This window comes from Lathyrus oleraceus, chromosome 5, assembly GCF_024323335.1.
Source record: "Lathyrus oleraceus cultivar Zhongwan6 chromosome 5, CAAS_Psat_ZW6_1.0, whole genome shotgun sequence".
Classification (NCBI taxonomy): Eukaryota; Viridiplantae; Streptophyta; class Magnoliopsida; order Fabales; family Fabaceae; genus Lathyrus; species Lathyrus oleraceus.
In genome coordinates, this window is record NC_066583.1 from 128,922,519 (window position 1) to 128,948,102 (window position 25,584).

At 36.0% G+C, this 25,584-nt stretch overlaps 1 protein-coding gene across 2 annotated transcripts in view; it reads right to left on the reverse strand.

The window, feature by feature from the left end:
- LOC127088288 (protein SABRE) overlaps window positions 1–25,584 on the reverse strand; it is a 36,614-nt gene that overhangs the window by 4,281 nt on the left and 6,749 nt on the right. Inside the window, exons 2-19 of one of the 2 annotated variants that reach the window (XM_051029215.1) lie at window positions 24,342–24,453; window positions 23,654–23,914; window positions 23,182–23,384; window positions 21,407–21,629; window positions 18,844–19,014; window positions 18,673–18,750; window positions 16,884–17,135; window positions 12,462–14,549; window positions 10,087–11,932; window positions 9,765–9,859; window positions 9,068–9,424; window positions 8,407–8,525; window positions 5,930–6,179; window positions 3,738–3,962; window positions 3,174–3,313; window positions 1,658–1,730; window positions 435–536; window positions 154–333 (exon numbers count right to left, since the gene is read on the reverse strand). In XM_051029215.1, the coding sequence (XP_050885172.1) occupies window positions 154–333; window positions 435–536; window positions 1,658–1,730; window positions 3,174–3,313; window positions 3,738–3,962; window positions 5,930–6,179; window positions 8,407–8,525; window positions 9,068–9,424; window positions 9,765–9,859; window positions 10,087–11,932; window positions 12,462–14,549; window positions 16,884–17,135; window positions 18,673–18,750; window positions 18,844–19,014; window positions 21,407–21,629; window positions 23,182–23,384; window positions 23,654–23,914; window positions 24,342–24,453 (6,775 nt within the window). Of the gene's footprint in view, window positions 1–153; window positions 334–434; window positions 537–1,657; window positions 1,731–3,173; window positions 3,314–3,737; window positions 3,963–5,929; window positions 6,180–8,406; window positions 8,526–9,067; window positions 9,425–9,764; window positions 9,860–10,086; window positions 11,933–12,461; window positions 14,550–16,883; window positions 17,136–18,672; window positions 18,751–18,843; window positions 19,015–21,406; window positions 21,630–23,121; window positions 23,385–23,653; window positions 23,915–24,341; window positions 24,454–25,584 lie in introns of both variants that reach the window. The other variant, XM_051029214.1, reaches the window with a different exon arrangement.

A 25,584-nucleotide genomic window follows, 5' to 3' on the forward strand; every position in this document is an offset into this window, starting at 1 on the left:
CTAACATCTAAAATTACTATAAATTGGGAGAACATGAGAACAAATCTGTATTCTTCTCTACCTCTCCCACCAATGCCACCTTTCATATTATCCTCTATATTATTAGTAATTTAATAACAGAGCCATGTACTTGACAAATAATCAAATGCTTACTTGAGCTGATACAGCATGGACAGGAAGCTGACTTGTTGCAGGAAATAGCATTGCAGATATGCCAGATTTAGATGAGGCCTCGGTCTCTTTTATTGAGTGACTGCTCGAAGCAGAAGCTTCAAGGAGCGATGATTTCTTTACACGCCTTGCACCAGCAGTGGTAGAAACCTTCCAAACTTCCTGTAAAAATAACCCCAGTATAACTTTTGACCAAATTTATCTGCAATTTTAACATTGGTTTTAACAGACGAGGTAATAAGGATTTCTAATCCTAAACTAACCTGCCTCCGTTGGGAATCTTGTTCTTCTTCTGGAAAGAAATACTCCCACATCATTCTGTACATCGTCTCCGTTAAATGGATCTTAAGGGGATAAATTTCTACCTATAGTTGAAAGTAGTTTCACAGTAGTTAGAGCCCAAAGTCAAAATGTAGGCCATGTTCTGAATCATGAAAAAACAAGCTTAAAATATAGCTTGTGTACTTGGGAGGTATAAGAAAATAACAGAGCATAATTGTTAATATGTGAATTATATGGTAATACAGATCTTTAGTAGTTATTAATTGTGCAATGGGGAACTTGTACAGATGTACAATTAATGTAGGGAAGATTTATGAGAGTTTTTCTGGTGTGCATTTAGTTTTTCTTGGTGTAAGGCTAAGAATTGCATCCATGAATTGGATAAGTGAAATTTGAGGAGTGCCAATGTGAATATCAAGCATGTGAGTGGCGGAGAGACTTTGTTGGAGTAAACTTTGAGAAGAGGTGCATGGTTAGGTAGGTAGAACTAATCAGGGTGGAAAAGAAAATTTTACACGTCGGCATATAGCATCCAGATATTGATGACATGGACTAAAACAGGGCACTCTGAATGGATTTGACTGAGACTCAAATGGAAGAAAAGAAAATCTACAAGGATCAAAGTGTGTTTTCCGGTTCAAACTTAGGTGGGTTGTTGCGGGTATCCACGAAGTCGGTCCCCATTGCCATACCTACGGAGAAGACATGTGTCTCTTATATCTTCTAAACTTCTTAGAATAAGAGGGCATAATTCTATATTTTGCAGAAAAATTCACAGAATGGAGATATAACATTTCCATTTTCCTAGCTCCTTGATATTCACATTTTATATTTTCATTGCAATTAAATGTATGCTACAAATGTGAAATTCACAAAATAATAGTTTTTTCAAAGAAAGGTGTAATTTAGGCATGTTTATGATATACCGCTGTTGATAACATCTAAACGGGCCAAATGATGTTAACAGACACCAATTCCACACTTATAGGAATGTAATCTTAAAATTTCAAATCCTTAATTTAGGCAGAGAATCGGTGCAAAACCTTCTTGAAACTAACTAGACAATATTATTTATTTTTGGAGAACGTATACATGAGATAACTCTATTACGGTATGATGAAATGGCCCTATCTTTAACCATATACCACCCAGAAAAGCAAGAAAGAGAAAAACACAAATTAGAAAGGAACCTAAAATAAATTACCTGGAAAAGTTCTAGAGAAGAATTTCCATCTCTTGGAGCTCCCTGTTGTGCATCAACACGAAGCATCACTTTTCTGGAAAAATAATCATTAAAAAGAAAGCAGTTGAGCATATGACACTTGCAATAAGGAACACAAATACAGCAGGACGAAACATGCAGCTGCTCACCCCTTACAAAATGGATAGAAATTTTTCAAAATAAAAATGAGGATATGAATGAAGAGGAGGAGTCTTGGTGCAATAGGGTGCAATACTAGGTTGTTGATTGAGGATAGCGATACATAACGCCGAACCCCCAAAATGTTGTAGCGGCATAGAGGATAGCGTAATGACCGCTATTCTGAGGACTAAAAAATAATGTACATAGTAAACTAGAGGAAGAGGAAGGCTTAAAAAGACTATAAGAGAAGTTATTAAAAAAGATCCCGAGATTAACGATTTGGATAGAAGCATGGTCCTGAATAGAACATTATAGCGAAAGTTGATCTATGTAGTTGACCCCACTTAGTGGGATAGGGCTTGGTTGTTGTTGTTGTAAACATAAATTCCAACTACATACATATATACTTCAAAACAAAAAATACACAGATTTAAAGGAACAGTTATACTTAATAATTATAATAACTTCTGTCATATCCCATCAAAATGAGGTTCCATCAAAATCAAATTATAAAAGTATTCAGAATGCCTTCATGGCCAGAATGGCTGCCGGAGGGTTGTGGTGCATGGCAGTTCTGGCGGCAGTAAAATTCTGGATTTTGGCAAGTTTTTTCAAGTGACTATGATGGTCTGGACGGTGAGGTCAACTTTAATTGACGGAGATAGGTGTGGCTGTATGAACAGTGCACATGGTGAACAGTGCACACGGTGAACAGTACACCCAGGTTTGTTAAACGGGACTGCAACGAAGGCCAGCATCCGCAATTAAGGTGGCTAGAGTTTTTGACCAAAGAACCGCAATTAAGGCAACTAGGGTTTTTTATGCAGAAGCGAGACCCTCTCGAATGATAGCTCGTGATACCATATTAAATCAGAATACTATATAATGATAATGAGTATACAAGCAATAATCTCATTATATAAAGTATTCTAACCTAATGAGCCTTACTAAAGGTCCAAACATGAATTACTACTAATAATACTAAAAATACCAATAGTAAAATTAACTATTTACAACATTTACTATTATATGCAACAAGGTACATCCTCTATAACACTCTCTTTATGCCCTTCAGTGATGAAAACAGGAGCAGCGCTAGTGATTCATAGGGCTTGTAGACATGTTCAACGATATCAAGAGCACAAATACAACAAGTGGGTAGGAGAGAGAGAATAAGCCATTTATAGCAACTTAAACGGAGGGAGATGGAGTCAACTAGAATTTCAAACATAATCACAAAGTAACCTAACTCCTCTCTAATCATTAAAACAACACTTGGAACAGAAAGTCAACAAATATCAAAGCATTGACCTGTAAGCAGCAATAAACTAAAAAAAGTCCAGGAAGAGTTACATACTTTCCCCATTCGGACGGAGGATTCCATGCTGACAAAAGCATATCAGACTTGGCATTAGGCAGGCAGTTTCTGACAACAAAATATTTTGTCTTAAACTGAGCAACACCGACATCCTTGTAATCCCGGTCGAAGTCATATATCTAAGTGTTGGCAAAAATTAAACTGAATTAGCATACTCTTGCAAATTGAGACCAAAAGAAAAAGAAACGGAAAGTTGCAAAACTAAGCTAGCAAGGAACCACCATTCTCATACATTTGAATATGGTCAAGAAAGAAAAACTAAATAAGAGTGATGTGATTTTTCCCTTGGTCCCAATAGTAGTCAGGTTAAGCCATTGAATGGCTTGCTATCGTAAAAGAAAAGCATCAATTTTGTATAGATGTAGACCATGTACAAAATCTAACCAATAATACGATAAACTTTTAGGACATATACTTCAAGAGTAGACTTTGACAGAGACAACAGTTTATACTTTCCGTGAAGCAATTTTGTAATGGACCCTGCCAGTTTTGGAAGTAAACGTCAAGAATAGTGAGACAACAAGCTTGCTACATAAATCTTACCATGTCATTGATCTCGGCTTCAGCAAAGGATTTACCATCAACCAGCATGCTCCAAACAACTTTGTTAATTTGCAGAGATATCCGCATAGCATATGAAGGACTTTTGTTCTTCTCCTTCTCTGTCAACCTTAGCTGCGCAGCTTTTTGAAGAGCTAGCCTTAGTGCTACAGATGCTGCCTTTCTTGATTTTTGTGCACTTAATAGCTCTCTCTTCAATCCTTGGACCTGCCGGTATTTAATTAGGCATGAACATTTGTCATATATTGAAATATGCATACAAATACAAAATACATCTCAAAGTTACTCCCTCCGCCTCATTAAGTGGCATGTAAGGTTATGCACACTTCTTAAGAAAATCATTGAGTATACTAGCTTTCATGATAAAATGAGCTTTGTGACTAAACTATCTCTATTTATTTGCCATTTTCAAAGATTAATGTAACATTAACTATTGTTGTCTATAATTATAATACCCTTAGTATTTATGGCAGAGAGAAATATGTAGAATGAGATAATAGTAAATAGTTAAGGGTGTTATAGAATAATGACATAATTATATCAAAAGTAATAAAAAAAATTGTGAAAGCTTAGGAGCTAGTACTATGCTAATGAGTAATGCAATATCTTGTGTATCAACAAAGAAAATTATGCAATATATTTCCTATCCTCCTCTCTATTTATAGGCAGCAATGCATGCATTATTTGACCTAACTACCCGTTAACTGATTAACTAACAATAATAAACCTATCAACTAACCAAATTCTTATACCAATTGATAGAACTGGTATATTATTACTGAAAATGGGGAACAATCCCCTTCGATTATAAGCAACGGCGTCACTCCGAAGGTCTACCTACTTCTCAATGCCAAAAGGCCCCATTCCTCTCAAATGATAAGACAGTCCCCTCTCTAATTCTCCTTTCTATTTATAAGCAACATGCCTTATTTGCCCTAACTACCTCTTAACAGAGCTACTAACTATCCATTAACTAACGAACTAATTAAACAACTATTTAACTAACAAGTAACAACTTCTTAACTAACAATAACAGACCTATCAGAGATATGGCTAGAACTTAGGTTCATAAATGGGGACAATCATCACCTTACAAACCGGTTTTGTAAGGTTGAGAAGGTCAAATCCAAAATTCTAAAAGTTATATTAAAACACCAAATATATTAGCATTATATATTAACTTTGTATACGGGTGTAATTTTATAGTAGTAACTACAGCCCAACTTCTGAAGCACTACCTTTTCTAGTTCATTGACCAGTTCAGTCTTCAAAAAAATTGAAAGACATGGACTTACGACAATAAAGAACTGCAAAAAACCATAACATAGAACAAGTTCAGCTCAGTAATATCAATCCCGAGCATAGGATATACCTAAAAACTAACTCATTCATTAAACAGGGGAACCATGTACTGAATGTGAATTGAAAGCAAGCTTTGATAAGAAAAGCAGGGGCAACTTATGGCATTGTGTTGGGATAAAGAACAAAAGGGAGTAAGTAGTAGGAATTACATAGACTAGATAGTTAGCTAGCTAGAAGGAATTTGGAGGGGACTGGTTAGATAAAGGGGGGAAACAAGACAGAGATCTCATCTCAGTCTATACATTTCATGGTTGCTCTTCTAAAAGAAAATCTTTTATGGAGGGAATGTTGAATGAATATTGTGTTGATGGAATTGTATTATGTAATGTGCATTTATAGTCTTTCTTAGTATATTAGTATGCTAGGTAAACTCTTACCACTGAGTTCACTAGTAGAGATTACGAGTCAAATCTCCAAAACATCTACAAGTGTGCATAGATTCTCATGTTTAATAAGCTTGGACATATCATTAACATCAGGACCATTCAAACACAAATCATGGAATCTTTAATGTTTGTGGGCAAAATAAGGTTACTTTTTCTTGCTTACATAGTGCATGCCTTTCCTTTGTTAAAATATGAAGAGAAAAAAAACACCATCTTTTATCATGAGTTTACCATTCACAGCTAATAAGTCTACCAACGTGGTACTAATATTTCAAGTACTACAAGCACAAAATAATCACTTAGCACAGTACATAATTGATTTCATTTTTTTGTATAGAAGAGCTGGAAGATTTAACATTAAGCAACTATAATTTGACTAAGACTTTCAAGTCAGTTAGAAGAATGTTGATCAGGTTCATTTCTTACCAGTATAGATCTTCCACCAGTTATCATCCATGAGTCACTTTCCTTTTCAGCATGTACATCTCCAGAAGAGTCGCACCAAAGAGACAATTTTCTAATATCATCAAGAAGCAACTTTTGTTCCCTCTGTCTTTTTTCAAGATTAATTTTTGCAAGCTCCACCTCTTCAACACCATCAGGAACCACCTCATCTGCTTCTTCTTCAACGTCATCATCATCTTCGGCCGGAAAGGACAGGCTACTTTTTCGAGGCCTGAGTTGAGTACAATACACATTTACTTGGAAGAGCTCATCATATATCATAGAATATAATGGGGTTTCATTTAAGTTACTTGAAAGGAAAGAAATATCATATCAATGTCAAACTTGATGATCAAAGTTAACGCTAAATATTTAAATAATTATTTTCACACAATTAATGAAAAGAGTAAATCTAAAAAGAAAACTACTCTAGCATTGATAACATCTAACCACTATTTCAAGTCGGTGTCTGAAATAAAGAAGTTAAGAGTCAATAATAAAGAGGTATATGCCGATGCAAGGCTTCCGCTTCACTATACTAAATAACTGTACCTACAATACAGCATATAGTTCTAACCAAATAAAGTAACTGAAAAATCAGTCACAAATGAAATCTCTGGGAGTTAAACTTCTTAAAAGAAGCCTGTTGATATTTGAAAAATATATTCTTACCTTAGCATATTTCATTTTTAGTTAATACTCGTAACTATGCAATTCCCTATATGATAGAATTTCTATGGTGCTATTCAAACATGCGGTTTCAGCAAATGTCTCTCGTTTTCTCTTATTTCAATATGGTACATAGAGCCTATTGAGACTCCGCTGTGCTTTTCCAATTGACCTAGTGTCTTCTGGTGATATTGTCATTGTTAAGAAGTGTGGTTAGGCCTAACTCAACCCTACAAAACCGGTTGGTAGAGTGAGGGCTGCCCCCACTTATAAACTCATGTTCAGGCCATATATTGTCCGATTTGGGACTCTTAACACACACCTTCACGCCCAGGACTGGACATCTGGAGCGTGGGAATAAATGGTGGGTGGCCCGATAGCGAAAACCATAATAGGTGGTCCACCGGATCTTAAACGAGGCTTTGATACCATGTTAAGAATGTGTGGTTTGGGCCTAACTCAACCCTACAAAACCGGTTGGTAGAGTGAGGGTTGCCCCCACTTATAAACTCATGTTCAGGTCATATATTGTCCGATGTGGGACTCTTAACAGTCATAACTAGTAGTAATCGGAAAAAATACTCCAGTTGAAATAACATCTTTTGAATCAGTTTAAAACGAAATACATGGTAAACTACGCTATTTGTTAGGTATTGAGGTAGGCTAATCTAAAGATGGTTTGATAATTCACAGTTGGAGGAAACTTGATATCCTGGAAAAGCAAGAGAAAAAATGTAGTTGAAATATCAAACTCAGAGGCAGAATATAGGGTCATGGCATTGGTAACATGTGAGCTCATTTGGTTGAAGCAGTTGCTCAAAAAACTTCAATTTGAAGAAGCAAGAACAATGACACTTATTTGTGATAATCAAGTTGCATTGCATATTGCTTCAAATCAATTTTTTCATGAGAGGACAAAACATATTGAGATAGTCTGTCATTTTGTCAGAGAGAGAGAGAGAGAGAGATCGAATCAGACGACATTGTCACAAGCATTGTCAATTCTAATAATCAATTGGCAGATGTTTTTACAAAGTCCCTACGAGGTCTAGAACTAATTATATGTGTGGCAAACTTTGTGCATTTGATTTATATACTCCCTTTTTTAGGGGGAGTGTTGATTTTTGTAAATACATTCTTATAAATAGAATATTTTGTAGCATATTCCTTTTGTAATTAATACTCTTAATTGTGTAATTCCTAATATAATAAACTTTTGTGGTGCTGTTCAAACACACAGTTTCACCAATTACCTTTCCTTTTCTCTTACTCCCTCCGTACCACAATGAGTGACCCAGTTGTCAATTTCACACATATTAAGAAAAAGGAATAAATGAAAGAGAGAGAATGATATTTTTACTAAACTATCCTTATCATGTATTGGGAATGATGAAAGTAATATTAATTAGAGGGTAAAAGTGGAAAAGATGCATTGAAAATTAGAATGGATCATTTATTTTGGGACACTCATTTATTCTGAATGGGTCACTCATTGTAGGACGGAGGAAATATGTCAATAAAGTCAATCGTGATCCTAGCTTATGTAGTCAACTAGTCATTTCTGCCACAATACACTTTTTTTAGTAACCATCATACACATATTAATCCATCAAATTTGAAAGAGTAATCAATGTTGTAAACATAAAAAATGAACTGGTTTGTTACATTACCAGAAAATTAGCATTATGATTAGGAGTGAATCACAGCATACTTGTGTTTGAAAGAGGTACAGTTTGAAAAGAAAAAAGTAATTTAGAATGAATGCAAGGAGATAGTAGGCTGATCCTTACTTTGGAAGGCGTGCAAAGAGAAGATTGATCAAGACATCCAGCATGACCTGAAACTGGCGAGATGTCATTGTTGCCGTTATATTACGAGAATTGAATGTGAGCTCCTTCAAAGGTTTCACCTGCAGTAGAACTCATGTTTAAACTAAAATGAAACATTTGAAATAGAGTATTGACAGCCATGAGAAATGAGATTAACTAACTAGATGATAAAGAGTTCCACCTTGGATGATATATGGTCCGAACATATGTTATAAATGGGGGGCAATCATCATCTTATTGGCTAGTTTTATGGGGTTGTGTTAGGCCTAACCACAATTCTAAGATGGTATTAGAGTCTCGTGCATGATGCATTGGTCTACTTGCTCCCAGGTTTCTATTATCGGGTCACTCACTATTTATACTCACGCACCAAGCCCAATAGTGTTGGGCGAGATCGGATGTGTTAAAGAGTTCCACGTTGGGTGAAATATGGCTTGAACATATGTTTATAAGTGGGGTCAATTCTCCCCTCACAAGTTGGATTTGTGGGCATACGTTAGGTCCAACCACAATTCTAAGACTAGAGAAACAAATTGTTCTAGATTTGCATATCGTGGAATATATGGACTTAGGGATAAAAGATTCATTTATATGTTTACAACATAAGTATAAAATAACTCACTTTCAGTTCTGGAGTGCCCCCTTTGTGCCTTGTGTACCTAAAATACATATCACAGGGCATAAAAACTCTCTCGAGAAGAGCACCCGTACGCATTACTTTTGGAGAACTTCTAAGAATTTCAGGAAGCCACTGCAATCCAGCTCCAGGATCAACATCTGTTGGTGCGACATGAGCTTGTACGTGTTCCAACATAACAGAGAACTCCATTCTTTTCCATGTCATTTCAGGTTCATATTCACCAATATGTACGTCCGTAGCACCAAAAGCTTTCTCAATCATCTCATAACCAACATGAAGGACGGAATGAAACGACCGAGCCAAAACACGGCCACTGACAGCAGCCAGCAGAAACCTACCCTGTTTGTCAAAAAAAAGTGAGGTTGTTTTAAAAGCATGAGCAATGTCCAGAATATCAATAAATGAATAAAAATATCAAACAAAGAAACGAAGCACCAAGTAACAAATTTCTGGTTATTGTTACTAACAATCACCGACAATTAAATCTAACAAATAGAAGGGGTGCCACCACTAAGAGCAAAGCATATTTATAAGTTAACAAGGTGCTAAGTAAATTGATTGACAATACCGGAAAATAAAATTAAAAAGTGATAAGGAATTTAATCAAAAACAAAATTGAAGGTAAACAAAAACCCAAAAGCTTCCTGCTACTTTAAGTGTCTACATTTAGTAAACTTACATTTGCATCCTCCGAGTGAAGATTAAATTGTGGCTCAATGACATTCACCATGAAGTGTCGAGTCCCATCTGAATCATCTATGTTCTCCATCTTAGCTGTCAATGCACCAAAAAGAGGAAACAAAAGGGGGACTAAAACTTGGTGGAAACATTTGTTCTTAATAAATAAATAAAAACTCAATGATCTTGCAAGCAATAATACTATTTGTAGCAACAGATGGTATATTTAACTATCTATTTATCGTGTGTTACTGGTCTCCAATCTAATTTGCATATCCAAATTCATAGCAGTTAACAAAAGTTAATGAGAATATAAGGCATACCAGATAGCAAAGTGTCCTCCTTAACTGAATTTGATGGAGATGAAATTGACCCAGAAGTACCTGCTTGCTGAGAAGAGGGAGACTTAGAAATTTTACCAGTGGCAGGACACTTTGAAACATCATCTTGACCTAAATCGGCTCCATCATGCTTTTTGTTTTCCTCAAGTAATTTCCTCTGTGCATATTGCCGAGATGGAGAAGGCTTAGGAGGCTCAAAGGCTTTGGATAGGCCACCAACCCAAGCCCAAACAGCATCTCTGTTTTCAATAGTCCACAAAAGCTTAAGACCATAGACAAACACACGCTGACAACCGTCAGCTATTACCACATTGTAACCATCATCATCACTTGGGTCAGACCGCACATGTTCGTCAGTTTCACTCCCATTTTCAAACTCAGATCGTACATATGTCATCTCAACATTTCTTCTCCCTGCTTCTTGCCACGCTAGTAACCTGGCAGGATCGGCCTTTGAGGATTGTCTTCTGATAGTGAAGTAATCGGAGGACAATAGAAACCCATCATCACGATTTTTCTCTGTCATGTAACCTTTGTCGGAGGTGATTTTGTCTGTTGATATAGATTGTGAACTTTTCAGTATCATGTTAACTACTTTAGCAACACTAGCACAGGCTTCCTTATTTATGAAAGCTTTGAGCATATGAAAGTCAAGACCCTGGTAAACAAGATCAAGAATATCACGCTTGCTTTCAAAAGTATATTTTTGCTTGCCCCTACTATAACACAGTTCATACTTTAGCTTTGTCATTGTGAAAGTCAGTCCCTTGGCTGGATCATCATCATCTAAAGGCATGTTTTTAATAGAAGCTGGGGTGGCATCTAGACGAAGCATGAATTCAGTCATCACTTTATCTAGTGAAAGATTGCCTGACCTGGCAACTCTCGAAACTCCAAAGCGCGGCCAACGAGAGAAGCTCCGCAGCTTATGTGGAGGATTGTAGTTCAAATTCCAGAATCTTAATATCCATGCTAGATCATGAGCTCCAAAGTTAAATGTAGGGGACATGCGTGAAACATTTTGAGATACATGAGGAGGATCAAATACAGTAGCACCTCCTTCAGTATTATCTCTAGAAAAGGAAGCTGGGAAATGTCTTACTAATGAAAGAGGAAAGGGTCTAAGAGAGAAGTTCCATCGGAGAGAAAAAGAAGTCGATCTGAAGGGATCAAATACTTTGTCGCGAGGTTTGCCTTCAGCTGGTAGTGCAAATAAATAATGATTCATGGGATCTCCAGATACACATTCCCAGTCCATTGTAACTTCAAGAGTAAAGATAGGGGCTTCCAAAAATGCACCAGAGACTCCTGTTGGAATTTTGAAACCACATCGATTTGCCAAACTTTCCAAACTACTTAATAGAAACTTAAAATCTTTGGCAGAAACAAAAACGCGACCATCAGACTGGTGAATCTCCATGCAGCTGCTTACAATTTGAAGTTTGTCAACCTTTTCATATGGATCTGTAGTTGCCGAAATATTCCATCTTGATTCAGAAAACAGTAGGGAAACTTTTCCATGTATGTAATTTCTCATGTCATCCCACCATGGTAAACTCCGTTCCTTTTTTGGTGGCGAAATAAGTGGACCAGGATTCTTAACACTTAGATTAGCCCTCCGAAGTGCTACAGTGAAAGCATAGCTAACATCAGCAAAAGCTGGCTCATAACCCACCCCAAATGATACCTCGCCTTTCTGGAAATGTATTGGCAAATCCGAATATGTCTTTATAGGTGGAGTAGTACCACTGGCCGATCGTAGCATGCGAACCTTTCTCCATCTCCCAACATAGACATCTTGATATATTTGTGGCTGAAAGCTAGTTGCCTAGTTAAAATAAATAAATAAGGCAAAGGAACGGAAATACTACTGCATAAAATGTAGCCAAGTCCCCAAAACGGGTAAAGAAATATATCAGTATGAGTAGCAGGAAATATACAATCATGTCGACGTGTATAAAGTAGTAGTTAGATATAAGACACGTCTTAAACAACAGAACTATCCAAAATCATTTACCAGAATGACAGGAAAAACTCTGTTCCGTGCTGTGAGTTTCCTAAATTTAATATTGTACATTTTTTAGGAGTTATCTTATTCTTTACTCATGAACTTCCCACTGTCTTTTCTATTGGAACTATCTCAAAGGGGGGCAACTATGACAATCAGGCATTTCTCAAAGGGAGGTATCTTGATCTTTTTTTAATTTAATTTACTTTACTCTCTTGTAACAGTTAATATTTACAGCATCACTTGAAGCCAATTATTTCATATAATAACAGGAATAATGCAATCAATATTAAGTTTTTAAAAAACACCTATAGAAGGAAAGGAAACAATGAGGTTATCCTAATATTACCTGCTGAGCCAACACAAGACGACCTTCACATTTACCGGAACTTCCGGAGAAAAGAGGAAATGTGTAATTCCGAAGCTGAACCACAAGAGAGCCCGTATTTAGGAGGATATTTGTCCCATACAGTCGAGAGAATGGTATATCATTTTCAAGACAAACAGGATCAAGCTTCTTCAGAACCTGAATCATCCCAGCATCTCCTCCATCAATTTTTTTCAAGCTTAGATCTAAATCTAATGCAGTTATAGAAAGAAGAGAAGTCCTCGAAGTACTGGGTTTGAAACCAGCCTGGAAATCTTCTCTATAAGCACCTGACCCTTCTGATAACACTAAATTTTGGCATGCCTGGTAATATGATCGGAATGATCTTTTATAAATTTCTTCTCTTATGGATTCAACAGTAGTCGCATCTTTTACATCAACCTCAATATTGTTAAAAGAAAATTTTCCTTCTTGAGAAGAACTAATGGTGTCAGTAGATTTAGGACCATGCTTCGCCTTCGATATTAATTCATCTAGAAAGTTCATTCGGATAGCTAACTCACCAGCTTCCTTCTTCAGTAACTGATAGTGTTCATCAAGCCATCCCTGGATTGGTTCCTCTTCAATATCAGCAGTTAACTTGCGTATACAAAATTTAAGGCATCCAAATTGAACAGAACTGGGTTTCTTAACTTTAGAGCTATCTTTCTTCATTGGAAAAATCAAATTTGTCTTTGAAGCAATTATGAGCTTCAAACCTCGTAACATATCCTCAATGACATCATCAATGGCACGCAATTGCAATCTGTATGGCATGCAAATGTGAACATCAAGACCTTGAATTACCCAATCCCATGTAGTGATCCCATGTCCTTTTGCATCAGATGCACTAGCAGAGACACTGGGAATTCGTGAAATTTGCATTCGACTACTCTTGAAGATCCTAGCCCCATTGAAACTAAGCATGAGTCCTTCAAGGAGCACTCCTATACGAGCATTTTCAGAGAATATGGACTGCACCTGAACCATACCATCAACTCCATCTCCTAGCCCAGCCGAAATACTTAACATTTCTACATCAACAGCAATAATTGATTCTTTATGCTTCTGCTTTTCAAGATGTCCGGATTCAGTGGTAGCATCTTGTTTCCAATTAGCATCTCGTCCATGAGATGCATCTCCCATGTGTTCAAGCTTGCTGTTATGTACCAGTAACTTCAGTTGCAATACAAGTTCCATTAGTGATAGATGTACATCAGGCTCCCACCTAAGAGTGATGTCAGTAGCACTGAAAAGAGAACAGACAGCAATCTGTTTTAGGCCACCAGATCGCCGTACAAATTTAGCATTCTGCATATCAAACAATGCCACCTTTGTTACTGGCCGATTTTCCTCCATATATTCCTGATAGACAGATCTGGCTCTTTCAAGTTCAATCTGCGTGGACTGTTTCTCTTTGTTCGTGCACAAATTGAACTGAAAGATTTCAAGAGAGACAGAGTACTTGAGCTTCTGGCATTCATTGGAAATAGTGGGCATTATGTGGGCATTGCGTGGGGTACCATCTTCTGAGACATCTATTATAACTCTACCACCTTGTGAACCATAATTAACACGCTTCGGGTCTGGAACAGTTGCATTATCCAACCCTGTCTCACCCCAAATATATACAGAACACCTCTCAAGATTGAATTTCAAAATCTGAGTTCCCTTCCCTGAAGGTTTTGATAAACGCCCTTGGCTATGAGACAATTTTTTCTTTGAAGCCGAAAGGGTTTTTAATAAAGCTTGAAATGATATGGCTGTTGATATGAGTGACGCTATTCGTTTGAAAGTTAGATAAACTCCCATTCCAGTCACATCAATTGATAAACATAGCCTAGGACCATTATCTTCAGATGGTTCCATGTCCTTTTTCCCCCAATCCAAACTAACCTTTGCAATGTGCATAATGGAGCCACAATTTGATTCCACACCAAAAACACTTTCTTTCAAGAACTCTTGATATTCATCAGCCATGTGGAGATTTAACTCTCCAAGTTCAACATGTACTGTCGTCCCCGTATTTGAAATGTTGTTTGCAAACAGATGTGATGATTGTGAGCATCCCTAGAATTGAAAAGCAATAAAACTGAAGTAAATTTCTTTGCACAACTAATTTAAAGGAAAATAATAAATGTAAAACAAGGATAACTACCTCTAAACAATAGAACTCAAGTGTTTATCGATACTCAATGTATAAAAAATTAAATGAAAGGAATTTCAATTTTAAACATACAAAACAAACCCCAATAAATTGTGTGAGAATATACTATTTAATTAGTAAAGTTGTCAGCACAATTAGAATGCTGTTAGTATAGTTGCACTTAGTTTTACTAACTTTTGTACAACTGCCAATGACACCTACATTAGACTCTTCCTATCTATATTCATTTGCAGTTTCTTTATGTTTTCTCTGAACTTCAAGATGTATCAGAGCCTCTTGACCTTTATTCATGTCTTCTTCTGAAACCTCTCTGCCTCCACCACCATTTGCGGTGGATCCTCTTTCTATGGTTAGAGTGTCACCACACTCTTAAGTCGCCAAAAACACTATTTCCAGCAAATTCACAGCTACAGTTTTGTTTTCCCACACCATGAGAGAATGCCTCGATGGTAAAAACTTCCTCCATCTGTTGTCACCAGGCTGAACCTGTTATCAAGTTCATTGACTTCATCATGATCTGGTTTCCCATAAATTCTTCCATATTTCCTCTCCGAGCCAGATCGCCTTCAAAATCGTGAGAAAGAAGTCTATCTAGTGTGGGAAGCACGGGATCAACTGTTCTGATCTTGGTTCAATCTTTGCTAACCATCGTCATTCAATATTTGGGTTCTCGATTGCATTCACACATATTTTGTCTGGGAAAATGTCAACTAAAAACAGAACTTCGCAACACTCACCTCAAAAATCAAACAATTGCATGCTTAATAAAGCCAAAGGAAATATTAGTCCATTAGACTCACGTAAAGATTCCATCCTAACTCCTTGCTTCTTCTAAAGGTGACTGAAAACGTAAGAGCAGAAACATAAAAGTACTGCTACTCAGAAGAATTAAATAATGTCAAACTAATTTTTTTAGAAGTTATTTTACTAAAGATAAAAGAGGGAGGAAATGAAAGGAGTCATGAGATGCAATAGCATCAAAAAAAATTCCGCTTAAGATCAAAATTTCAATTTTTTCGTTTCATACTTCCATTATTAATTTGGGGGGATTGTATTCTTCAATAAGCTTCACTACAAGATGTTATGTCAGTTTAGAGATTTGTAAGTAATTTTCACAATAGTCTATCTTCTAACATCCCAAAAAAAACAAAATATTGAGATACTTTGATCATTAACCTTATGGTTCTTGATGTTAGTGCATCTAGTGTAAAGAAAATATCTTCCTAAAAAGGAAAAGACATTAAGAGACTCAACTAATACATTTGGAACCTAGTTTATAGTTAATACTTCAATGACTTAATTTCCAATAATGTCTCAGAAAACATCAGAGAATGTTTTGAATTCATATAAATTATTATTTCAGGATAAGTTAATGGTCCTCATTTCATCAATAAGCTTGCTAAGATTTGAACTTGAAAGCTCTGCTTACCCAGTTATACCTAATCACTCTTAAGCTCTCTGAAGAGTCTCACATTGGACAATATATAACCTGAACATGCGGCTATAAGTAGGGGCAATCCTCACCCTACAAACCGGTTTTGTAGGGATGAATTAGGCCCAACCACATATATTAACATGGTATCAAGAGTCTGGTTTAAGATCCGGTGGGACACCTGCTATCAGGTTTCCGCTATCTGGTCACCGTCATTTATTTCCACGCTCCAGTATATGACCTGAGCATGTGGTTATAAGTGGGGGCAATCCTCCCCCTGCAAGCCGATTTTGTAGGGATGAGTTAGGCCCAACTACACTTCTTAACAAGTTTAATAAGAAGCTTATTCAAATCACAGTATTATTACCCTTTTATAGACCTATTAATTGAACTGTTGGAATATGGGCTTCAAATAAGTACAATTTTCATTCAAAAGAAAGAAGAAGAAAATTATCATGGCAATATGGCATATCTTTTGAGCTCTTTACCCTTTGTGGGCCGTGTCACCATATCTGGAAATGCGGTAAGTTAAATAGACCCATTATTCAACTTCATTTGAATAACATCCTTACTTTAGAATAGAATGTCACAGTAGAAATGGAATCTAATTGAACACTTAATTAAAAGAGAGCTAAGATGCATGAAGATCCCAAACAAAGCAAAAAGTCACATTAGACATTAAACTAGTCATACATTAGTGTTATAGCACCTTCTGGGAACATTTTCCAAAGATATGATTCAACTTTTTAACGCTTTATTAGCAATTTGTTACAATAATGAAGAGACAAATAAGTCCGATACTTACATGATACACTGGTGAACCAACCATGTCGAAAAGCACTATTGTCATCTCAGGAGCTGAGACATTGCATGTCCACATGATAATCTCACCATCAGTTGATTGTGGCTTTGCGACAACAGAAGTTTCTTCTCTAAGAACCATTTTTTTCTTCTTGGAAAAATGAAGGAGAAGCCATGGCTTTAGCTGGTTCATTATGATGTTGCACTGAGTACCTCCTAGTTTGATTTCAGTTTCAGCTCTAACAGGAAAAATTGGCTGATACAGAGGAAGAATCCCAATAACAATAATAATAAGTTACCACATCTGATACAAAAAGAAATTTCAAGCTCCGTATAAAAACACACACAGTACAAATATAACCCCAAAAAACAATTTAAAACAATTGAGCAGTGTGTAAAAAGACAAACATGAGAATTTAAAATTCCTGTTTTGTGTACCCAAAAGAAATAAGTTCCGACTTTCTTATAACTTCTGTTTTTATTTTAGCACCTTCATTCCTTTAATTAAACCTCCTATTTATTTTTTCCAATCTTTCTGTTAAATTGTCAGGGTCAATTGTGGGTCTAGTACAACAGAAGCATTACGTTAGGGTATCATGTCAACCTACAACTACATAACTAATTATATTCATATCTTCTTTTTAAAATGAAAAAGAAGCAGCTGTTTTTTTATGAAGTTCATGAGGAAACTTCCTTAGTCCAACTATACATATATACTTAATTATAATTAGAGAAAATTAGTTTTGAACAATACCGCCAAAGGCATAGCAATTTTAGCTTCTTACTATCTGAGCATTTTCCATTTGTAATTTATAGATAAATATTAGAATTCGGGTTTGGGCCTAACTCAACATCGAAAACTAGATTATGGGGTGAGGGTTGCCCCTGTTAGAGATACTGTCAGTTGAGGCATAACAGCTGGCGCCTGTGCCAGCTAACATGCTGTTAGTTTCTGTTATCACAGCATGCTGTTAGTTTATGTTGTAACAGTACACACTTAGTTTCTGTTGTAACAGCTCCTTGAATTCAGGAACTGTTCCCTTGATTTAAGAGAGTTAGTTTAGCCTAACTACAACTCTATAAATAGAGTTGAATCTATTGTATTTTGTAACAATGAAATCATAATAATACCTTCTGAAATTTCGACAGCCCCGTTGAAATTATAACCACTACTCATGTATCTCACTATCCACTGTGGGATTCTCATGAATAACTCTCAGCCAAAATACATTCGCAAAATTATGTGGCTTCGCATGATAACTTCAAGCATAAAACCAACTATTGTGTAGCCACCAAAAATTCTCAGGCGATAATTATAGACGATTAACCACTCCACCACCAAGTTAGCTTTACAATAAACTTTCTTTCAATACAGTAAAAAAAATTGTTTGGAATTTAACCCCTTATTTGGGTAAATTTAGCCAGTCAGAGTAAAGACAAAGGAATGACGGTTTACAGTGATGTAATGTTAGTGTCTATGATAAGGCCACAAAGTTTGCAGCACTGTATCACCTCTTATTGTTAAAGGCAGTTACTGGCAGTTGTCAGCCGCTGATTCTGTTGTACTGGTTTCTGTTGAACACATATATCACCTCTCATTATGTTATAAGCAGTTACTGACATCTGTCAGTAACGGCTTTGTTGTATTAGTCTCTCTTGAACAGTCATATAAACTCTTGGTAGAAATAGGTGTAGTCTAACACTTGTTGAATAATGAAAAGTCTTATTCTAAATTCATTCGGCATTTTGTCTTAACATGCAAAAGCTACTTTATATGATTGTAAATAACCTACCTGTACAGGGATATATACAAAAGAAACCAAATCCAACTTTAATATCTCCAGGATGGAAGAACCAGCTCCTCTAAGAAGCTGTAATATCAATAAGGCAAATGAAAACTTGTCAGGAAGAAACAAAACAAAATTCAAAAAGAGCTTCACCATAATTAACAGTCAAACTCGTACATGAATTTCACTAAACTCCAGTTGAAAATCAAGGCGTGTACTCTCCCCAACATCCTCAGTAGATCGAGATTTGGAGCTTTTCAATTGGATACCCGTGATGTTGTTTTCAATAGAAAGACCATGTTCACGATGCACAAAATTCACATCCAACTTTGGTAGATTGAAGTTGACCTGTCAATAAAAAAATGATTCACAATTGACATTAAAACAATTTTAAAAGCACATTTTGAATGCTACTTTTGATTAAATAAGACCAACAAATATAACCAGAACTGTTATCAAATTAAGCAACATATAGTGGATAAAGGCTTTGAATTTCATTAGGCCCAAGATTTCCAAATTAAATTTACTCGAAGGAAACCAAAAGTCACCAAGGACACGAACACGTACTCAGAGAGACTTACAAGTGAAGGAATCACATTTGCCCAAAAGCCAAATACTAGTGTCCAGCGGATCATAAACAGTAACAGAATCAAGACTTTGAAGCAACAAGATCATACATAACTTATGCAGTTTCTCTACCCTTCAAATTTCTGAAAAAGAAAATGAAAATGGCTTGAAAAACTAGACCTATCCACAACAAGGAAACCCATAACCGAAGCACCACATAAAGAGCATAAAGTTGGGGAAAAGCAGCACAAAGACACACCATTACACCACACAACCCAGCAGAAAGATAAACTGATTCTATAATGCATTCTTTTTATTAGAGGAGAACTCGGTGTGCTCAGCGGTTTGCTGCACAAGATGGCCAACAAAAGCTTGTGCATTCTCAATGCTTTGTGACTAGAAAATTCAGTCGCTGCAATACCTGATAGAAGATGAAGAGATTCTAATCTAAAAACATTGTAAACTAGAACTACAGAAACACCCTTTTGGAGATGTCAAGGGTTTCTGGGAAAATGGAGAAAAGTAAAGGATGTAGATAGTTGAGAGAGAAGGGTGCCTATGGTAATGGTTTTCAGGGAGGGGTTTGATAGATGGCATCGCGGCAAGAGTTTTGGGTTTGCGGCATTGTGGTGTGTTTACAGAGATAGAAAAATGGGGGGATGCAGTACGTTGTACTGAAAATCCCTGGTGGAGAATATTATTTGTTTCTGGTGGTGGTGGTAAGACGGACTAGACTCTAGAGAAGCGATAGGTGGAAGAGGAGCGTGAAAAGATTCTATAACACTATCCATACAAGAAGCTAAAGGGTCTATCTGTAAAAAAAAAATTAAAGAAATTTGAACCATTCTGAAAATAATAATATTTCTAATGGCCAAATATATGGTCCACTATGAACCATTCATAATGTTGCTCCGTTGTAGCCTCAACCTATAAACTAAACCTTCATATTTGAGAAAGACTGTCTGCCTCCATATATTCCGAACTACATTATTAGTTTTTAGATGCTCAGATACATGTTCTGGCTGTGAAACCTTCTTCCGCCTTGCTCTCAAATAAAAAAGAAAGGGTTCTCTTCTAATATTTTCCATATCAGTACATTGAAAAAATGTCTAGGGAGCATCAAATGAGACATCCCATTTCAAAGAAACATTAAGACCAGCCAAGAGACTAAACTTCAACCAAACAATTTAAGTTAATCAAACCAAAAGGAAGGTAAAAAGAAACACAAATAATAAATTCTATTGAGAAACAAAACTAAGAACACTGGAGAGAAAGTTACAGTGTTTGATATTCTGTTGATCTACTAAAAACATAGTGTACAAGTTGTACTTATAGTGTGATATGGTAACCGTGGGTCTTTAGAAATATCACAGTTAGTCATTTGCATAACTTGGCACTTGCATAGCTTACCTAACAGCAAATAACATAATGCGGTAAGATGATAACTACTGGCAGTGATGCCGACAGCTGTCAGCTTAAGACTATCTAGGTTATTGCAATTACAGTACTGCTGTACACATTTATAAATTCAAGCAAAATACTCTCTCCGTCCCAATTTATAAGAAAATAAACTCATTTTTGTGTCCCAAATTATAAGCAAAAAATATCAACTTTTCTCTAATTTAATGATGTTCTTCCAAAAATCTATCATTTTCAAGAATTGACTTTACTTATTTCGGTGAAATTCAAAGAAAATTACATTTAATTTGCTCTCCTTTCCATTTTCTCCATAACCAATAACCAATAAAAAGTGTTTTTACATCTTGTCATAAACCTTATTCCAATGAAAAAACAAAAAGTCATACTCCAAATTATTATGATTTGGTTGTCTTAGTAAGTGTGAATTGATTTCTTTTTTCTTATGATTTAGGATGGAGTGAGTATAAGTAATGCTTGTGGTGGCGATAATAATATATTTGATAGCCCTGATCTTTTCAAATACGGTCAAAATTAATTGTCACTTCAAAATAAAAAAACAAATCGTAACGGAAAAATAAACTCCAATTATTGTGTTGATGTACTTGCTATGCTTAGTGTGTATTTAACAGTTTTTATTGTTTGAGAAAATTTTCTTCCCTTCCCTTTGTTTTCCCGTTCTCCCTTAATAGTTAAATGTGTGTGTGTGTGTTTTTTTGTTATGATTAAGAATAGGGTGTATGTGTTAATTTACAACCTTTTCAGGAAACATAGAACTGTACTTGGAGAAGGCTGCAAGTCTTTGCTGCTTCTTTGATGGTTTTTTATTGCTTGCAGAATCAGCTTGTGACCCTATAACACTGTCAGAGTTAGAAGAAGACTTTGATGAACTCTTGCTTTTCAAAAGCAACTCCTCATTTAAATTCAATGTAATCTCTCCGCTGGAAATGTCCACATTCTTGATAACTATACCAGCTTCCCTATGTCCAAAAAAGAAGAAAGACAGAATTAACTTACAGCAATACAAAATAGTGAGACTGAGACTATCCAAGCTGAAGTCAGGCAATCAAGCCAAAAACAACAGTACAAAATACAAAAACAGCAAATCAATATATGACGAATAATTTTGATGAAAAAGGAAGTTCCATTAGACAGATTACATAGTTGAAAAAATCTTCAGTGCATATGGTACATCGCCAGAATTATGAACCAAACAAATAGAAACTGATAGCTGATTAGGCATTTTGAATTCTTCATCTCATCGTGCAATATTTGCCGAACTAAGTGTATGTGTCTATAAATTTTGTGCATAAATAAGTGTTGCATTATATGCTAAGAGTAAACCAGTAATGTCATGCAGCAGTGATCGCCATGTTAAGGAAAACAATATAGAATTAAAACATTTAAAATCTCATTTATGGTTTTAGTTTCTCTGAAAATACCAGATTTTTCCAACTATAATAGCTAAACACCAAATAGCCTAGTGTGCTTGGATGTCATTTTGAATTTACTAAAATATAAGTTTGAACCTCTCAGAATTTGGGTTGGGTCTAACTCATCCCTATAAAACCGGTTTTAAAATCGGCTTGTAAGGTGAGGATTGTCCCCACTTATAAACACAACACAGACCATATCTCTAAGCAATGTGGGACTAAATTCATCCCTTCAAAGCTAACACAATGAAGTTGTTAGGGGCTGCAATGAGGCAAGCCAAAGAGCCCAATTAAGGCAACTAGGGGCGAACCGCAATTAAGGCGGAAAGTCCAACACACCCCCTCACGCTTGGGCCTCAATGAGCCCAAAGCGTGGATGATGCAGGAAGCCCAACAATAGATCTAGGATAGGCTCTGATACCATCTCAGAATTTGGGTTGGGTCTAACTCATCCCTACAAAACCAGCTTTAAAACCGGCTTGTAAGGTGAGGATTGCTCCCACTTATAAACACAACACAGACCATATCTCTAAGCAATGTGGGACTAAATCCACCCCTTCAAAGCTAACATAATGAAGGTGTTAGGGGCTACAATGAGGCATGCCAAAGAGGCGCAATTAAGGCGACTAGGGACGGACCGCAATTAAGGTGGAAAGTCCAACAGAACCCTTCCAAACTGGAACCCAAACACACTCTGGATCATCTTACAGACAATCTCTTTATCTACTCCTCCAACCAGCATTCTGACAAGTGCATGTTAATATTAAAATAATAAGTGGAAAGAAGAAATATATATATTTAAAATCTCATTTATGGTTTTAGTTTCTCCTTGAAAAAACCGGTTTTCCCAACTATAATAGTTAAACATCAAATAGCCTAGTGTGTTTGGATATCATTCTGAATTTTTACCAAAATGTATCTTTGAACCCTCCCAAACATACTCTGGATCACCTTATAGACAATCTCTTTATCTACTCCAGCCAGCATTCTAACAAGTGCATGTTAATATTAGAATAATAAATGGAAAGAAGAAATATACCTATCATGGCCAAATTCACAAGAGACTGAAAACTTTTCACAGATAAAAGGGGCGGAAGACCTTTCTAAAGCAGCAAAGGACGCCTGGCACGAAGAACTGCATCCTCCATTTAAATTAGATAACTGGTCACAACTAACCCGCGGCTCGCCAATGTGAACAAGAATAGGTAATATTTGTAGTCTAACTAACAAACTTGACTTAGATCCACCATCTTTAGATATATCCACATTCAATTCTTTGATTTCAACAGTAAATTTTGGTGTCTGCAACGTTTGGGAGAAATTATCAATGAGCAAAAATATCATGATAAGAATCCAAATAGAAACAACAAAAGAAATAGTATAATACAATTTAGCTTAAACCTAAAAGTAGACATTGTGTCAAACTTTATTTAATCAATAATAATCATTAAATTTGATGATCTAAAATTGTTTTTCAACAAATTCTGCTAATACACCACAGTATATGAAAATAAAGTCAGCCTGTATTTGACCATACAAGCAGAACAACGCAATTTTATGGAGATGTGCACCTTCAGAACCAGATCAGTCACACAAACTGACAGATATCTTGCGATATTGCCTACAATCATCCACTTCCCTCTTCCTGAAGCACGGGATTTCCGAGTTTTCTTCTTCCCTGGGCTTTTATTTGAAGGCCTCATCACAACTTCTAAGTCACATATTAACACTTGCAGCTTTGGATCCCGAGACATAAAACCCACACCAAGTTTTACCAGCGACTGGCGTAAGCTGAGCTTAATTTCACCAACAGATACAGTTTCAACAGCACCCTGTAAAAGTTGTGAATCAACAAAGATATTGTAATGAACCAGAGCCCCTAAAGAAACTAGTCTGAAATCTGATTCACAGAGATAAACATGACACTTCAGTAGAATAAAATTAAAGGAATTTAATTAGGATAAAGAGTGCAGCTGTATGAAGGAAACAACTCTCGGCAGCAGCAAGTTGCCTACATATTTCAGAGGCTGGGAGAAAACTTAGACATGAAAATGTTATTTAAGGGGAAACTAGCACAAAGTAAGAGATGAAGCAATTCTTCATTCAACTTTTAAGCATTTATCACAACAAAAAACCCACACATTCAGTGCATTTTACACTCTCAAACTATGGCCTGACAAAATGAATATTGTAAAACTCTCCAATGCCCTCAAAACTCCAACAATGAAATGAGTTTAGTGACTGAAAGCAGGGAAAAACCTTTTTAAACTTCACTACCACGTCCCTTAAACATTTCCACCCACCAACACGAAATTTAACAGATGCTCCCAAAATCCAACTCAAAATCCAAGCCATTAATCTGGAAGCAGATCTGTAAAGAGGAAGCATGATCAAATTCAAGAAACAGGATGGTCCAAAGCCTGTACACAAGTTGTTTCTACGGGAAAAAACAAAGAAATTGTGACATAATACCAAAAATTTAAATCATAAAGCATTGCATGTTATTATTAGTTGCGCCTAGGAAAAAAGAAAAAAATAATGGGAACTCAATAGAATATTATCATTGTGCTACAGCTTGCGAATAAAACATTGGGGGGTTTTCAACCCAAACATCCTACAGAGTACAGACCTCACCTACATTGAGTTTATACTCTTCAACATTTTGTCAATTTTGATTTCTTGGATCGTCATATAGAAAAAGGAGTTTCTTTTGCCGCTTGACATTTCTACTCAATTAAATTTTAAACAATTTCTTTAAACTATTAGCAAGATTAACAAAGAATGATACTTTAAATAAAAACTAATTGAACAAGAATGGCGAGATACTCCCTGTAAGAATAAGAAAAATGCTAAATTTTATCCTCGAAATATTTTGTATATTCATATAAAAGCTTAGGAATGAGATGTGTTTTAAAATAAACTGCTAAATGAAATGGGGCTGTAACAAAAAAATAGGCATTAGCACTTTTTTCTTCTATTTACTTATATGCATGCTAAGATGATTTATTAAAAATCAGGAAAAAGTGAATACATAAATGAAAAGAGGAAATGACAAGAAATCGAAAATAAATGCACAGTCAGTCATAAAAACTGATAACCCAAATCCCTTTGCATGGCTGTGAGGGAGACACCTTTAAAGTAGCCATGAACTAAGCACCATAGAGTGGCCACAAAAACAATAAATTATAAAGACTGAGAACAATTATTGTAAATCTGAGCATTTTGCTACACAAATAATTGTTTTTAACACATAAGGCTCTCCAGAGAGAATGAATGAACCTTGCCTTGATGTAATGTTAGGGTTGTTCCCTAGAAGCCTAGTAGTCGGTACCTACTAGTTGCACAAACAACATCTCTATTTGCGGGGATAAGCTATGTGCGTATTATAAACTCATAACCAAGATTGTTAAACTCACAAATTAACTTTAAACTCTTACAAGTTTACGAATTTAGGTCATCAAAACGAGTCAATAAGCTCTTACAAGTTCATAAAAACAAATAA